This window comes from Phalacrocorax carbo, chromosome 23 (assembly GCF_963921805.1).
Source record: "Phalacrocorax carbo chromosome 23, bPhaCar2.1, whole genome shotgun sequence".
Classification (NCBI taxonomy): Eukaryota; Metazoa; Chordata; class Aves; order Suliformes; family Phalacrocoracidae; genus Phalacrocorax; species Phalacrocorax carbo.
In genome coordinates this window covers 1,550,814-1,567,514 of record NC_087535.1, presented here as the reverse complement: position 1 = coordinate 1,567,514, position 16,701 = coordinate 1,550,814, and the positions used below count along the sequence as shown (strand labels likewise).

The 16,701-nt window shown below is 43.7% G+C and overlaps 1 protein-coding gene across 4 annotated transcripts in view; it reads left to right on the top strand.

Moving 5' to 3' along the window:
• Positions 1–936: 936 nt before the first annotated feature.
• The window catches only part of IGFN1 (immunoglobulin like and fibronectin type III domain containing 1), a 39,639-nt gene continuing 23,874 nt past the window's right edge, over positions 937–16,701 (top strand). The window contains exons 1-9 of one of the 4 annotated variants that reach the window (XM_064472038.1): positions 937–1,113; positions 6,224–6,364; positions 8,465–8,527; positions 11,032–11,100; positions 11,646–11,768; positions 14,376–14,515; positions 14,767–14,866; positions 15,733–15,780; positions 16,343–16,388. In XM_064472038.1, the coding sequence (XP_064328108.1) occupies positions 11,082–11,100; positions 11,646–11,768; positions 14,376–14,515; positions 14,767–14,866; positions 15,733–15,780; positions 16,343–16,388 (476 nt within the window). In that variant the 5' untranslated portion in view covers positions 937–1,113; positions 6,224–6,364; positions 8,465–8,527; positions 11,032–11,081. The remainder of the gene's footprint in view (positions 1,114–6,223; positions 6,365–8,464; positions 8,528–11,031; positions 11,101–11,645; positions 11,769–14,375; positions 14,516–14,766; positions 14,867–15,732; positions 15,781–16,342; positions 16,389–16,701) is intronic. The other 3 variants (XM_064472039.1, XM_064472036.1, XM_064472040.1) reach the window with 3 other exon arrangements.

Here is a 16,701-nt window from a genome sequence, read left to right as displayed (position 1 = left end):
AGTGAGCAATGAAATACCAGAAAGGCCTGCAACTTGCAGACCTCGGAAGGGGTGGGAGCAAGGAGAGCTTTGGGTGATCCATGGGTGCCCACTACCCTCTGCAAGCTGAGGAAACTCTGTAAGGCTCTTCATCTCCTGCCTTGGGCTCTTTTATTTTGGGACTCTGTCTTGTTCCTCTCAGGATTTATCTAGATCAGCTCCAGGTGACTCTGGGTAAATGTCCCCTAGCAGAGGAAGCCTGATAAGCAGAACCTAGTCTGCAGGTGCATCTGATCTGCATTTCCAGCCTGACTTAATGTTTCCTAATCCCCTGTTAATGCTGCTGAGGTACGTTTTATTCCAAGGGGTGTACAAAGCTATGCGGGTAACAGAGCCTGCTCTCAGCCATGTAACTGGAGTGCAGGCTCGTGCTTTTCAACTGCATGCTAATAAATTCACATTAGCACTGTCAGCTGGTGCTGTGAAGTGCTCTGTCCATCTCTTATATTCATAATATTAACTCTTCGAAGAGTTATTTAACAAAGGAAAGTATTTGGAAAAGCATCACCTGTAAATGTGCTTGGCCACTCACTTTTATCTGAAGTTCAATTTATCTGAACCGTTGGTAACCCTAGTTATTCCTCAGGTTGGTTTCAAGCCAATTAAGCCACAGTTTCCTTTAAAGCATCCAGAGCTATTCAGTTGTATGAAAGTTTTTAATGAGTCGCTGTGAGGAGGAAACACAATCTGCAGAAAAAGCACCATTCCAACAGACTTGTGAAACGTTGAAGAATCATGTTAATCTCAGACTTGTCCAGCACCATTACTGGTATGGACTGAAATAATAATGAATAGGAGGCAGGTGCATCGGGTTCCCATAAAAAAAAAAAAAAAATCATCTGGATGTCTCGCAGGCTAACAGCCCTGTGACAGGCTTCACCTACCAGAGAGAGAGGGCGAGAGAGATTAAGTGTGAGAGAAGGGGGGGCAGAAAGCGAGACGGAGCAGCTGAGGAGGATCCCAGAGACCCAGTACTGATCCCACAGCCGAGCACCGACTGCAGAAAGGACTCGGGAGAGCTGCAGCTTTGATAGCAGCAGGGGTAGAAGAGGACCTCTGGGGTGGCACGCGCAGGTGAGTGCTGCGTACCCGTTTCAGATAAGTAGCTGTGTTTTCCGGGAGCTAAGGTATGTTTGAGCTCCTTGTGATCACCTTCTCAAGGCAGAAAAGGTGACTGATGGGGAGTGACAGACCCTGCTAGTTTCATGCCTGCAGAAAGGGGAATGCTGTGACCGTCTTGTGAAACTGCAGGATTCCTGGAGCAAGTAGGGGTGAAAGGGGAGAGATGCCTTCTCTTTCCACTGCGATTATTTCTATGTTGGTTATTTCTCCATTGGATGCTGGCATAATTTTCTGTCTCTGGATGACACTTATTTTGTTCTGAAATTTTAGTGCTGGATAGGAGAGAGTTTGACCAAGGACAACCTTCAGAGTAACAGAACAGGACAGCATTCCCAGCAACGGGAGACCTCTGGCACCTTTGCAGGTGCCAGGCATTAACTTGTGCAGGCACAGGTCAGGCAGGGCAGTACTAGAACCATGTTGAAAATAATTTTCAGGTGCCCCGCAAAGAAAGCGGGAAGGTGGCACATGCTGTGGCCTCTTGGAGTTTCAGAGAGATTTTCTTACCATTTGTTTCAGTGTCAAACTTCCTGGCACATTAGGGCATGAAATATTAAAATAGCTTGTCATGCGAGGACTGGGCTTTTTTAATCTGTTGCCACTGGCAGGTTGGGGAAACAAATAAATAAATCAGAACCAGGGTATTTGCTATGTGCTCTAGTTTGAAGGTGGGGGAAAATGAGCAAAAGCCTTATCACTCGAATCCCTTGTGGGATCTGAACAGCACTTTTTTTTTTTTTTTACTGCATGCAGTGAGCTTTATTAATCCTCTGCATGCCCAAGGGGTGGCATATGCAAAGTGGTTTGAACATACATAGTTAATTTGAGCTGGAGAAGAAGACATTTGGCAAAGTCTGATGGCCATATGTGGTCAAATGAAAGCAGTGCAGGCATGCCTTACGCTTTACCTTCATTGAACCTATGATGGGTTAAAATGTTGTTTTCTTCAGTGTCTCAAGGAGGGGTGAATAGTAGTGATGGGGTGATATGTCTGGTAATATGTTGATGTTTAGTTGCATCTCTGGTGAGTCTATGTTAAACATCTGTTGCCCAATATTTTGTTTTTCCGAATGGAGAAGGGTAAATAAACTCCCAACACTGGCAAGCCCAGGCGTTGGAGCATGCAAGAGAGAGTCATGAGAGCAGCTATCACAAGGGGAAAGTAGGAATGTCAGGTTTTTAGGCAGCCAGGCTCCATCTAAATCATGCTAGCAAAACCCTCCAGTCAGTCATGGATGCAAACAGATTTAATCAGTCCTGAACAAGGGAATAGAAGGAATTATGAATGCCGTGGGAAGGAGGGAGCTAATCTGCAGTGTGAAAGCAGAGCACTGCTGCTGCTTGAATTTGTTACCCTGATTCTAATCTTTTCCTTATGTTGAGTTGCATCTCAGTGTGTGAAAGTCCAGCTAACTGCGGTGGGTTTAATCATGGGTCTGTGTGAACAGTGAAGACAGACCTCAGCTTGCTGGTGACAAAGGGTCAGACTGGCATCTTGGGTGTGGGAGGTAAGACAATGAAAGCTTTGAGTCTTAAAACAGTCCCTTAAATTTCTTCTGGAGTGTACAACATGGATTATCTGGCGTTGAGGGACTGGGCTGACCATGGGCATCTTCCACTGAAACCAGAGGGACCTCCAAGTACCCAGTACTCGGTACATCACATTTATTTAAAATCAAATATTATGAGTCCAGAAGACTCATTTGGGGCACCCGCATGCATGGTGTGACTATTCCTCATTCTGGTGCGGGGCATTCTCCTGGTAAAAACAAAATGCCGTTCTGTGACCCACCTTGTGCATGGCCTGATCTGACCAAAAGAGTGTCCCTTTGCATGACCAGCCAGAACAGAACTGTCAGACTCACTGCATTCAATATAGTGCGTTGGGTGGTAGTAGGGCTGCAGGTAACTGGTAGTTGTGTCTGGATTTGGACCTTTATTCCATTTTCCATATCCTTGCCCGTCCTTAAATGCATGCAACTTTTATTTTTCTTTTATAGTGTTTATGGGGTTCTCACAGCTATCACACCAAAGTAGACTTTGAACATGACTACTGTGCTTTGCGTATCTTGACCCATTACACATCTCTGAATATTTCTGCCCCAAAGCCTCCCTGACATCACCTTGACCTTCAGCGCAGTGACTGACTGGACACCCATGCTGCAGGGGAATGGTGTGGCTTGGCCAAGCGTCTCACGTATAAGACTAGCTTTTGACCTTGGTCATCTGTTCATGAACTGGAAAATCCAGTCAGCTTTTTGGACCTACCAGGTCTTGGTTTCTTCACTTCTTGCTCTGAGTCATGTGGTGGGCACTGACAGTCTCTAGGAAGAGTTGTGCCACTTCTCACCAGACAGAATGGGTAGACTTCATACAATTATACTGAAGAAGAAGGGAATTACAGGGAAAACAGAAGATCGGAAGAATCTCGTTTCCAGATAAAATGTACTTTTAAACTCAGTCCTGAAATAACTGCCCTCAGCTGCTGCCTTTTGACACTTCTTTACTGCCCTTCACTAGGGGAATGAACTTGCTTCCCGGGAAGTACGCGCCCCCTTTGCAGTGAAAGCAGTGACCGCTGCTGAATGTATCGTGCTTCACGATGACATTTTGCAGGTTTTCAGTGGTATGCGGTAGCTTATCCACTGGCATGCAGGGGTTAACAGGACTTTTGGGTGGGCGGGTGGAAAACAAGCTGTGAAATGGAAGAAGGTCAGTCTCTTGGAGGAGTCTGCTCTGTCACAGATGGTTTTAAGTTATCAATGCATCTGTAGGGGAGGTCTCCATTCCTCCTCCAAGAAAACTGTAAAACCAGGGCTGGAGATAAAGCAAAGCCCTATCAGGTCTGGGTTCAGTGAACCAGGCAGAATTGTGGCTCTCCTGGTACTTGCTAGATCCAACTGTTTAATTAGGAATTCTTTGGTTGTTCAAGCAGACCCCAGCAGCTAAATGAGATTTGAGACTAAATATCATCGTCAGCGCGCTTTTCAGTGGGGAGCAAATCGCTGGAAAGGGAGCGTACACGGGAACCGCAGTGAGCCTGTGGCTCTGGATACCTCAGGTCCTTCGGTTGGGCTGACTCTGCTAAGCGGAAGGCTCTTGCCGCAGTTGGTGGGAGCTGAATTCAGGTTTCAGTAGAAGCTGACAAATGCTTCCTCTGGGAGCATTTACATGGCTTACGTGAAGTGTTACTGTCTTTAGAGACTTGTGTAGCAACTGATTTTATTAAAGGTACTTAATGTTAAGGCTACACCATTGGATCAGCAAAGTAACATAACTCTTGCCCTGGACCACTAAGACTAGTGCCTAAGGAAGCATCCTTGGGATGGTCATTGGCCAAAACAGGTGGAGGAAGAGGCTGTGGGAAACCCCCTAGGACACTGCTAGAAAACAGTGTCTGCTACTTGCTGTCTTACTTTCTTGGCTTGTTAACTTTCAAATTGTTTATATTTAACTTTGGAATTGCTTCTACTTTTATATCACTTCAAATGGACGAAGGGATGCAGAACTGAATGATTAGCCCAAGCATCAGTTTGAACAATCGCATTTCCCTCTATTGACATTATTTTGTGGGAAGGTATGAACGCTGTCACCAGTGTCGAAAGAAAGAAGGAATGAAGACAATTACTCATTAATTTCATTTTTGCATTTATCTTTTAAATCGTTGATTAAAATGGTGATCCCCAGCCCTGCAAAGGAAAAGTTTTTGATATCTGGATCAGAACAGCTGATGGATCATACTGCTACCACCAGTGTCTTTCCACTGAAAGATCACCTTTCTAAGACTAGTGGAAACATTTCTTATGTTTTCATCCTAGCTCACATGAGTCTTAGCTTCAGGACTGAGTTTTTGCTGTATGTTCCCTTCCCTGTTAACCACAGATTTTAGAACTCTAATCTCCTGTTAGGAACGCAGAGAAAAACCTTGTTCTGGTTCTGTCAGCCCAGACATCATGTGAACTATGGTTGCCATGATAAAAATACTTCCATTGCCAACTTCTGGAGCCAGCCCTTCATCTCAGGGTTGAACATGAGGATTTAATATGAATATATGGCACACAATGCAAAGGAAAAAGAATTGTATGCTCTCAGCCAGAAGTGAATGAAAGTAGACTCCCAGACTGAGCAGGCTTTGTTGCCTGCATGTAGTGCTGCTGGGAGAAGAGGGCATTCGGTCCCAGATTGGCCATCTCTGTGAACATCAGGAATTGAATAGAGGTACCTTTGCTTCTAAGTGAGCTTCCTCCGTAGAGAAAGAAAGGTTTACAAGTTGCAAGGGCAGACTGGAAGAAAAAGATTTGAGTGCACAATATGCCATACTTGCACTTCTGGAGTAAACCTGCCCATGGAAGTAAGTGGCCTTGTTGCTGTTAAGGGAACAAGGATCGGCCCATGGCTGTGCTGGAAGGAAAGACCACAAATTGAGATGTCTGTTTTGGCTGTAGCAATGAAGCTGTCCTAGGAGGAACTGGATTTCTTTCAGACCTCTCAGAACAGCACAGACTGAAAGACTCTGCTTATGAAGGCCAAGCCCAGGCATGATTGCCCCATACATGAAAGCAATAATCCACTGTTTTTACTTCTCTGCTAAGGAATTATGAGATCTCCTAAGGACTTGTGGCCTCTGAGAACCGGTCTACTGGTGGGTTGTTCAAAACTTGGATGTACAGCTTGTCCCTTCCTTGGACAAGCCATTGACCTGCACAAATGTTTGTCCTTCTTTGAGGCACAAAGTCTTGACCCAGCTTGCACTTGGAAATCCAGCATTGCCTTGACTGATGGTCGCATCTGACCAAGTTGGCCCACTGCCGTGTTTGGGGCTTGCCAAAGGCACTGGGTTCCATTGCACCTCCCCGGGTGCTGTGGCAAACATGGGCGTATAATGAGCCCCCTACAACTCCAGGCAGCACAGCATAGAGGGATCCTGGCTAGGCAGCTCCTGAGCTCAGGCTTAGCTTCTAGGAGAGCAGAGAGGTGGGAGGGGGACAAGAATTTGTCATTTCTTTTGCCACTTAGTGACATTTACAGCAGACCTATAAGGCTCACGGCTTCTTTCACACAGATCGCTAATACCTGTGACCAAGAGACCTGTTGAATAGCTATGGAGAGCTCTGTGGTCTGAGTCAACGGACAAAGCCACCGTGGTCCCGGGACACACAGTATTGACTTCAAGGAGGATCATCTCAGAAGCTCAACCTGTAAGGTAGTGAGTTTGATCATGTCACCACTGAGATTTGTGTGGGTGATAGAGAGCTGGGAGTATGAAGTGTCACCCTCACTGTCACGGTAGTCATTGCTCGGTGTTGCAGTAGGTCTGAAAATTGCAAATGTTGTGGGAGGAGTGGTCTCCTATAGCGTACGCTGATTTTCCTGGTAAGATGGAAGGCTGTTGAAGATCTGCCGTAACTGTCCCATGGGGCTAACTGGGGAGTTGTGGCACGCTAGTAGAAACACTATGGTTGCTAACATTTTTTATCTTGGGTGCATTGTTTCTTAGGACATTTAGTAGGGATATGTTATTTTTTCTTTTGGACATTTAGTAAAACTCCATTGTATTTGCTCTGTGACACTTGCTTTAAATTTATTGACTGTGTGAAAATGCATGTCTCTGTTATGAAAGAATTCATGGGTATGTTGCAGACATCAAAAGGAACAAATTGAGCTGTTCTCATGTTGTCATCCCATACCTGCTTCACCAAACTGATGTGAATTCACTGTCCTGTTCACCGCTGTTAGGGCTTAATTACTCTCCTTCACTTAGAAAATATAGATGATGCGTGTCTCCTTTTGGTATTTCTTATCAATTCCACTTTCATAAATAAATACCTATAGAGTATCTGGTGTATGTGTAAGTAATTGTGGACAGCATGAGCCATCACTTATGTTATATTCATAATCTCTGAGGCAGAAGAGAAGATCAAGTCAAGTATAGATTTACCGAAGGGATAAGTCACACAAAACCTGATCTTTGGGCGTTCCTCCCCACTCTGCACAAGACCTCCATTCATCACTGGAGTGCTTGTGACATTCCCCCTCGGTGACCTGCTCAGAAGTTTTCAAGAAGTCTCACTTCTGCAGTTGCTGGCTTTCAGTTCTGTGGTTCTAACCAAGGTCTTTTGGCATTTTCCTTCAAAAATCTTCTGAAATGGGAAGTCTTAAGCTCAAGATATTACTTAAAGTCAACAAATAAACAAAGAAAGCCCACCCAAAGCTAAAAGAGAATTTTTAGGTGAGATCCTTCTTCTCAGCGAGTGTCTGGGTTTCTGGCGTAACGCACAGCTAGAATTTGAGACTGAGCACACAACAATCTGGTATTTTGTTTAGAACATTTGCTGTGTCGGGACTGTCCTGATTTTTATGAATTACAAAGAGTAGGAGAATGCTGCATCTGTTGCTGATTAATTTGTTATAATGATGATTCAAGTCTTCTGCTGTGGTCTGTGCTAATGGCTTTGTACTCCGCATTTACTGTGCTTGTGCCAATGTCTGCGGTACATCCCATTCCTCTGGACCCATCACCTCCGTAGGAACCGCTTAATCCCTGTCCCTTCTCTACAAGTTTGGCTAATTTTGCTCACCAGTCAGTGCCAGCAATTATGTCACATCTTGTCTGTGTGTTCCACTGCCTGAACCTCATAAATAACTACTTGTGACACCACGAGTACCTCCAAATCCTGTGACTCCTGAATGTTTTGCTTATTCACTTAGCTGATTTATGGCCCTATCACTAGTGTCCAGTCAGACTGCAAAAGGGAATGGGCTCTTGCTCTGTCTCAGCAGACAGATTGATGGATAGACAAGATGAAGGGTAGACCTTCCATCCCGTCCGGTCTGGTTTATTTTGGTGTATTAAAAATATTGTCAGTAGTCAAGGGCTTGCCCCTGCTCTGCGTTCAAAGCTGTGGAAGCTTTGCCACTATCTCCAAAGGGGATGTCTCCCCAGCTGAAAAGCAGACAGGCTTCTGCCTGGGATGAGAAATAGCCAAGCCTTGGTGACCTGAACAAGGCTAATGCATGACAATGATATGTTTTTCAGAGGAATGAAAGTGTTGAGCTACTTCCAGTGTTGCCCTGTTGTGCTGGGGATGTTGGTCTACAGCATTTCACCTAGGGAGGGGTAGGTTGCCTTTTGGAACTATTTGTCTGCCTTCATTGTATAAATAGCAATCTTGGTCATCATCTTAGCGTGGACACCTATGTTTCAGGCATTTGTGAGTGAAGATATGAATTACACGATGACAGTTTTTGGAAGGCTTTTGATGTCTTTCATTTCTTTTAAAAATTCTGTGATTTCTTTTTCTAGGCTTGAACGGAGTCCAAGCAAAAACGTGGTTATTCATGTAACGAGGGAGTGGAAATTTTAAAAGTAAGCAGGGCAGGGTCTGAGTGACTCTGTGTCAGCTGATATGTTATTTTCTGGTCCTCATTTAACACAGAAGACACTAGAAAATGTGATGTGGTTGGATTAATTACGCCAAAGGAATGTTCTCTTGCATATCCTGGCACTGTTATTTTAACTGCAATCAATGTGTGGCATTAACATGCTTCTGTCTCACTCTCCAGAAGGCAAGAATTCACAGGAGTTGAAGGACTCACAGCAGCTTATCTTTAATCCAAGTGAATTTCTGAAATATTTAAGGCCCTGTAAACTCAGCAGTTTACTCATAGTGCACATAGTGCCTATTGTTCATTGAGAGGATGCGTGCACGCTGCCTATTACTACCTATACAAATATTGTCAGTATTTGGGGTTTTTTAAACTAGATTTGAATGTAGCCATCTCTCAATAGGCTACAATTATGTTAACATATTCCCACAGTCACACTAGACTGAGAACAGCTGTCTGACATGATGCATTTGGTACTGTAAGAAAACAATAAGTTTCTTGAGGGCTTTGGACCTGAGAATTTGGACTGTGTTCCCATTTCAGTGTAGATGCTTGTCAGTCCTGCCTAGTGTGGCAGGAATTAGTCAGGAGTAGCGAAGAATAAATGTGAGCGTAACAAAAAAAGAGTTTAGTGGAATACTGTTGCAAGCTAATCTCAAGTAATCATGTTTGTTGAAAGTTGTGTAAACATGAGACATTTCAGCTCCAGGAGTGGTGACATGTTTAGGAAGATACAAGACTGCAAAAGGCAATAGGGGATTATAATGTTTGCTATTAATACAGTTCAGTACTTGGGAGGACAGATTAAGTCCATCAGAAGAGGGTGATCAAGAGTCTCTGAAAATCTCTGCCATTTGCTGTGCAGTGCCCTGCCCAGGGCTGGGCAGGGTGCCCTGGAATCATCTTATTTTCATTACAGTTTTGTGGTTTTTCCCCTCCCACAAGCTGTTCATTCCCTTCATTTGCAATTTTTAAAACATCTACCAATGGTTTGCAGAAGTAACTATGTCATATGCCAAAATATCTACAGATAAAAGCTCCAACACTGAAATGTAAACCTCTCCATTTGGTGGAGAGCCACACAAGTCACCCACACCAGGCCGGCGAGGTGACAGAAGGAGAGGACTAGGCTGCCGTTCGCACGGTCCCATGTATGGTTTCCCCTTTCTGTTGTTTCACATGCATTTCCACTGAGGTCAGTGAGGCTTACAGAATGATTTTGCAAGTAATCAATTACTTATGAGATTTGTATAGTGTGGAGAGCCCGAATATAAGATTTGTGTTAAGGGCAACAGTGGAGCCGGTGCTTTGCTGTGGAGAGATGTCTATGTTCCTTTTTGCAACTGCTGACTAATGGAAAAACAAAGTTTATCCTTTTGGTGCAGAATTTGACCCAGAAGTACTGTGAGTTACACTTTTGTTGGCCTATCTACGGGACATAAAGCACAAATATTTTTTTTTTTTTAGCTTAGTTGTCTTTTACCCTTAACTGAAAGAGTCACACAGAAAATGCAACTCTGAGCTAAATGTATGACAAGGAGACATTGGGGTCCTACCCAGAGTTTTCATCAGCTGTAGTGTGGCAATACTAGGTTGGGTGAATGTCTGATATAGGGAACAGAATTAAGGTCATAGGTGTGCTGACAAAGTCATTTTAAAACTATGACAAGTTGCATGTTCTTCTGTGATTCTGTGTTGACTGAAGGAGTGCAGAGGGTAAAAAGAGACACAGCATTAATGCCACATGGGAATCTAATCTAATTGCTCTTTCAGAGCCTCAGTAACTCTATAGTTTCTGAGCATCTCTCATATGACAAGGAATCTGCCTTCAGAGTTTGCTTGCAAGATAGTGATGTGTTACGTTACACGTTGTCCAACTTATAAATACAGGGAAAGAGACACCTTTGACAGAAGGTCACATGAGTGATCTATAACAATAACTAGTTAACGCTAAGCTCACACTTCACCATTTCCTTCTAAAGTAAATAGTAGCTTATAGCCTGCTCTCAGGTCTGTTGCTAATTTAGACAAGCTAATTTAGATCAGGATGTGCTTTTGCTTCATGCCCCAGTTTAGACATCCATCTCTGTGGCTTTCTTCTCAGCAACTGCTCTTGCCATCCATCAGAACTCACCGCGTGAGTGCCATGTGGTGTAATATTTGCCTGAAACACGAGAGGAGGTCTTTGGAGGAAAGCCAGATGACATGGAAATGGAAGAGGTGACAGAGGGATGCTGTTAGATGTGTACATTTTCCATTTAGCCCTGCTGCTGTTTTCATACCTGGTTTGTGTTGGTTCAAAACTGTGTCATGAGGTGTTTTGGGAAGGCATGTCATGTTGTGTTGATCGGCAGGCCTTTCTCAACAAGCCTGCTAGGATGTGGCAAGTGAGGAAGGGCAAACTGTGTCATAAAAGTGAGCAGGATTAAGGTCTGTCATTTCCTTTGTGAACTGTAAATAATGAAGTGATTTGTCTTTTCACAGGAGAACCTGTAGTCTGTTTGTGCTGACCATAGGCAGCTGAGCAAAGCATCATGACAAGCCATAATGCAGGTGAGAGAACATACACAGCTGTGAAAACTATCTGGGGTATCCCTGAGAATAAGCCCAACTCGCTTTTCTTGTTTGGCAGTGAGGTATGTCTCACCACCGCAAGGAGAGACACCAGTAACTGGCCCATCAGGTTCTGCTGACCTTTGCAATAGCGTCTTTCCCATGCCAGATTTTGAAGTTTTATTTGGAACACTAACAGATGTAAAGCATTCTCTATCCAAAGCGTGTAAAGATGTAATGGATTCCCTATCCAAATCATTGCTAGACTTGTAAGCCGATGTGGCCCTGGATTGCGATCTTGATGGCAGATTTTCCCGCTCGGGCCCTAGCTTTGCAAGAGGTCAGCACAAAATCACAGACCTTAATGCTCCAGCCTTTGGGCACACTTACAGCCTGTACTACTAGAATGGATGAGTCCTTTATAGCCCAAGAGGAGCTGAGCAGGAACAGTTATAGTTCTACAGAGAAGCAATGCAGATCAAGAGATTGTTTCTAAAGGAAAAACATGTTACCTTAACTGAATGTATTTTTCCTTGCCTTTCTAGTAAAATCCTTCAAGAAATCTTCTGTCCCGGGAGTTGTTATCACCCAGTTTGTGGATGATATTCCAAAAGGATGCAGTACACCTGACTTTGAGCAGAAACCTCTCAGTCTGACATTGCAGGAAGGTGAGATTCTTGAAAAACAGTCAAAGCCACAGACCTGGAGGCTTGACTCCATGTCTCATGCACATGAAACAATTATCATCATCAAATCAAGCCAGTTTCAAAGAGATTTGACTAGACCAGAAAAAAGTGTTGTGTGGCCAAAGTCTTTGTTGTACTGATGAAAATTCCATAGAGGTAGATAGAGGTCTCCCAAGTTTGCACTAGTGTATGCAAGATCAATATCTGGCTCCTAATGTATGCAACAAATCCTGTGAATTCTGCAGGAAGCTCTTGAAGTTAAGTATTTGCAGCAGAAGATTAAACATATTGATGAAGTTGTTTCCTGTTGAACTAACTTGTATTATGAGTGTTCAGCACTAAAATTAACTCCTTTTTAAAGTAAGATATACTGACTGCAGATGCTATTTAGGCTGTACTTCTTCAAGAAACAATGTGAATCTTGTATGGAGTACAGAGAAGGCAGCTAATTAGCTGAGACCTAAAATCAATGCACTCGCTGCACTTGCAGAGATTAATATGTTTTGGGGGTTGTTGGTTGTTTTTTTTTTTTTTGGAGTGGGAGAGCCTGAGGAGATCGTGCAGCTCCTCTTCCCTCACAGGACTGAACCGTTGCTGGCACCTTGCATTTCAGTGTTGTCACACCCATCTGTCGGTTTTTCACGAGCCTTTGAGATTTTACGAAGGAGCACAGTGGCCTCTAGCGGTGCATCCCTCCTCCTCCTCCTCCTCCACCTTCCACCTGCAAGCTTCAGGCATGAACCAAGGCGGTGGTCGGTGACCCTGTCTAAATTTTCCAAGTTATTTCATTTACAGTGGTTTCCTCGTAGTTCATATACGAAGTGTTAGGGCATTCAGGTTGGTCACTGTGCAAACTGAATGCAGCGTCTACGCAGGTGCACGATGAGTGTCTTCAATTATATCATCACCACCCCATTGCGTCCAGGGCATGGATTAGCTGATACTCCTAGCTGTGGAGTTGTGTCCTGCGACAGGTGGCAAGCATGGGAAATTTCAGCCAGAACGGCTAAAATTTGACAAAGGAATAATTAATTCGAAACGGACTTTAATAATAGATAGTACTGCAATCCCAGAAAAAGAGAAAAAGCTGGAAGGGGCCTTTCGATAAGAATCTGGCAGGAGCTTGCTGCATTGAATGTTTTTTGGTGGTGACAGCAGAAGGGTGTGGGAAATATTGCAAGACTTTCCGGGGAGAATTTTTAAGTGTTGGTCACCTGAAGACCAAAACTATTGCAAAAGACAGATAATAATAATCTCTGCCCTGAGCTACATACATGGGTAATTCATCTCCATTTCTGCTCCCCCATGACACTCCCACTCACCTACACGAGTCACTTCTCTAATGTGTTGTTTCATAGTGTTTCCTATGTCTTTGAAGCCTTTTGGAGAAAAAAGAAAAGGGTTGTACTAGGCGGTTTGTAAAGCTGTCGCAGATTTCTGCGGGCAGCCGCAGTATAGTCGGGTTCTTAGGGGAGCAGAGATGAAGCAGAGGGCTCACAGGTAAACCCCGTCCTCTTCTCCCTTCCTTGCCTCTTTGAATAGCAAAGCCTGGTGTGTTTGGAGTGCAAGGTGGTGCCAGGCTAGCCGACAAGGAAGATACCGCAGAAAGATGACGTGTAGGGTGTACATGGGGAAACACCCTACCCTGCATGGGTCCTCCCAGCTATGGTACAGTGATGTCTGTTACGAATGTGTTTTCTTAAGTGTGCAGAGGGGGTTTCTTCTTGTTTCCACCTCCTGATGAATTCAAATTTATCCAAATGAAAAAAAGACCAGGAGCTGCAACTGTTCATAAATGAACTTTATTGATGTGTAGAGACAAGAGACTCCAGCACAGTGAGTCCTATGTTATTTAACATCCTGACCAGCATGGGCATAGTCAAGGGAACAGTCTGAAAGGCTGGAGAAGCAATGAGAACTTGTAGGGAACTATGTGTGCGTGATGAGAATGGATTTGGGCACTTCATGTTGCCGGAAGCAAGTCTAGTCTGAACTTGCTATAGCGCCATTGATTTCAGAGATGATCGGAGGATGTGAGCAGTCACGTCTGGCAGGCTAACACCACATTTTAAAGGGCTTTTAAGATTGAATACAGGCAAACCCTGACATTAGTGACGTGGGGAAAGGTAGTCCAGCCTTGACTTGAACTAATAACTGCTGCTCTTTGGTGCTGCCCTAATACTGAGGGAGTTCAAAATCAGACCAAGATCCCAAAAAGTTGCTCTCTTGGGCACGTAATTCCTCCATCTGCAGGGCTGTGCAATAAAAACACAGGCAGAGACTATATGTATCAGTGGTGAAATTTAAAGTTAGTTTTCAAGCAATCTCTTTGAAAGCCAGTGAGTTACAGTGGAGGTTATGGCAAATGTATTGCAGGAATTTGGGCATTTAATGAAACTTAAACTGCTAATTTAGGCATCTTTCACAGAGCAAACAAAAAGTTATAATTATTTTTGAAGAATGTTTCTGCCTAAAACAACGGAGGTGGCTCCCTCTGGGGATCACTCTACTGATAACATAAGGGGCCTGGATGAGAGTCCTCATGTTCAAGTCTGTCTTAAATAACTAATTTCTTTCCTCTTTTCAAAGGTAAAAATGCCATTTTCAGAGCTGTGGTCAAAGGTGTCCCGATGCCTGATGTGAAATGGACGCGTATGCAAGGAGGAATGGATGATCCTGACAAATATGAAACATTCTTTGATGACGTTACAAATGAATTCATTCTGCAGGTAAAGATCAAATATTTGAGACAGGACTTGGAACAGGGAGAACGATGGAAAGGAAAAACCTGCAGTGGGCTGATCTAGATGTCACCAGATCTGATAACACAAAGATAAGCAAACGAAGCTTTCTAGAGTCTTTCTGGGAACAGAAAAAAGATCTGAGATGTCATTGAGTAGCTGTTTTATCAGAAGCTGAAGGTGTGTGAACTGAACCACAGCACATCGCTGTGAGCTCTTACTGTGTTCTTCTTTTTAAGATAAACAATCTCACAACAGCTGACAGTGATTTGTATCGTTGCTTTGCTGTGAATGAGTATGGGGAAGCTGCATGCTCTGCTGGCCTCATGATCATACAAGGTAGGTTTGACAGCTTGTGTGCTCCAAGGGTCCTGTGGTCCCAAGCAGCTGGCTTTGCTGTCCTCTGGGGGTGGGTGCCCAGAGCATTTTCTAAGTGTCCTTGGTGTGAAGGTCTATTTTTCCACTCACTAAGCACTTGAGGTCTTCTGTGACTCCCCCCTCTTTGGTGGTTCTATGACAGTAAGAGCTTTGAGGCAAGGGAGAAGAAAGTGGTGTTGTGGTCGCGGCACCGGACCATAATTGGAAGCTCTGGATTTCGTATTAAATTGGCTCAATCATTTCTTTATGATGTTGGACAAGTTGGTCTTTTGGGAGGGATCCATCTCACTTCTCTTCAGATGTCCATGGTGTCCACCTGACCTAGTGCCCTGGTTCGCTTTATAGACAGTGGAGGGAAACAGGCACTTTCTGAGTAAAATAAAACTGACCTATTCTTGGAATCTGCTTGAGCAGGAGGTGGACTATGTCGAAAGCATCCATTTCCCCTGTACGCCTGTAAAATCAGTTTAGAAGACAACTATCTGCATTTGTCTGGATAATCCTTGCACCTTGGCTCCCCATCTCTAAAACACAATGTTAATGTTTCCTACCATTGATTAAACCGTAAGCTTCATAGGGCAGAAATGGTCTCCTCCACTGTGTAGAGTGTTCAGTAAGCACAGAGTCGATTGCAATAGAAATATTGCATTTATAGATGGAGATTACCAGGAGTCAATGTCAGATTGACAAAAAAATCCAGACTAGGATTTCCTCTTGCACTGGTAACAGATACAGAGGTTTTATAGTTCATTGGTTACTGGTGTTAGTCTGTTACCTTGTTCGTCTTATGGCTTGTTTTTCCTCTGTTTTCTCTTCTAAACTATCAGTTCGCTTTAAAAAGAGAGCGAAATATGTTCCTGTTCATCCTTCTGACGGTAAGTTACAGTTAGATTATTTTTTTTTTGGGGGGTGGGTGTGCATAGTTAATACTCCTCTGTAGTGCTACATTATTACAGCCCCGAACTTGTAAAGAATAAAGTGAGAGAAGGGTTAATGAATCTCTAATGTTCTGTCATGTCTTTCTGCTTGCCATTTACCTCTGAGTAAAGTGACGATCTTAGACATGGCCTTGAGCTGTTCTAATTAATGATTCTGGAATCATTAGTGCTAGAAAAGGATTATGTGATGTCAAATACAGCTGGATCAAACATGTTAACACGTCTGGAAAATAGTGGGTTTCTAGAGAGTCCTCTCTAGAGAGGAAAGCCCCCTAGGAAGTGATGAACTTTAACGGCACTCAAAGGATATGAGTATGGCAGAGAAAGCTGGTTCTGTTTCATAACAGTGTTTTTGTAAAGTGTGAAAACATCACCAGAGGTAAACTGTGTAGTAGAATGGCCTGTTGTCAGTGGCTATTTTGCATTGTCTTCTTTTTGGGGATATGTTTTGCAGTGTTTGGTATCTGAATGTTTGTTGTTTCCCCACCGGCTTTAACAGAGCTAAAGAAGAAGCTTCAGGACTTCAGGAAGATGCTGAGGAAGCGGTAAGGCTTCGTAACGAAGGCCATTATTACACTTCCTAGATGTTTCTTGATGATAGGGGACAGCTTCGTAGATCTTCAAGGCAACACTCCTTGTTTCCAAAGTTGTTGTGTCTCAATGTAGAGAGACGTAACACAACAGCTTGCCGCTGTCTGTGAGGCTGAGATAATCACATGGTACCAACCTCGTTTTGAGGTGTATGTTCCTTTGCACCACAAGATTTTGACTTAAAAGATCTGTTTCTCTGCTTTCCTGTTTTTAGTTCACAAGTAACTTCTTGGCTAAGCGACAAGTCTTCATGTAACCATCCTTCTG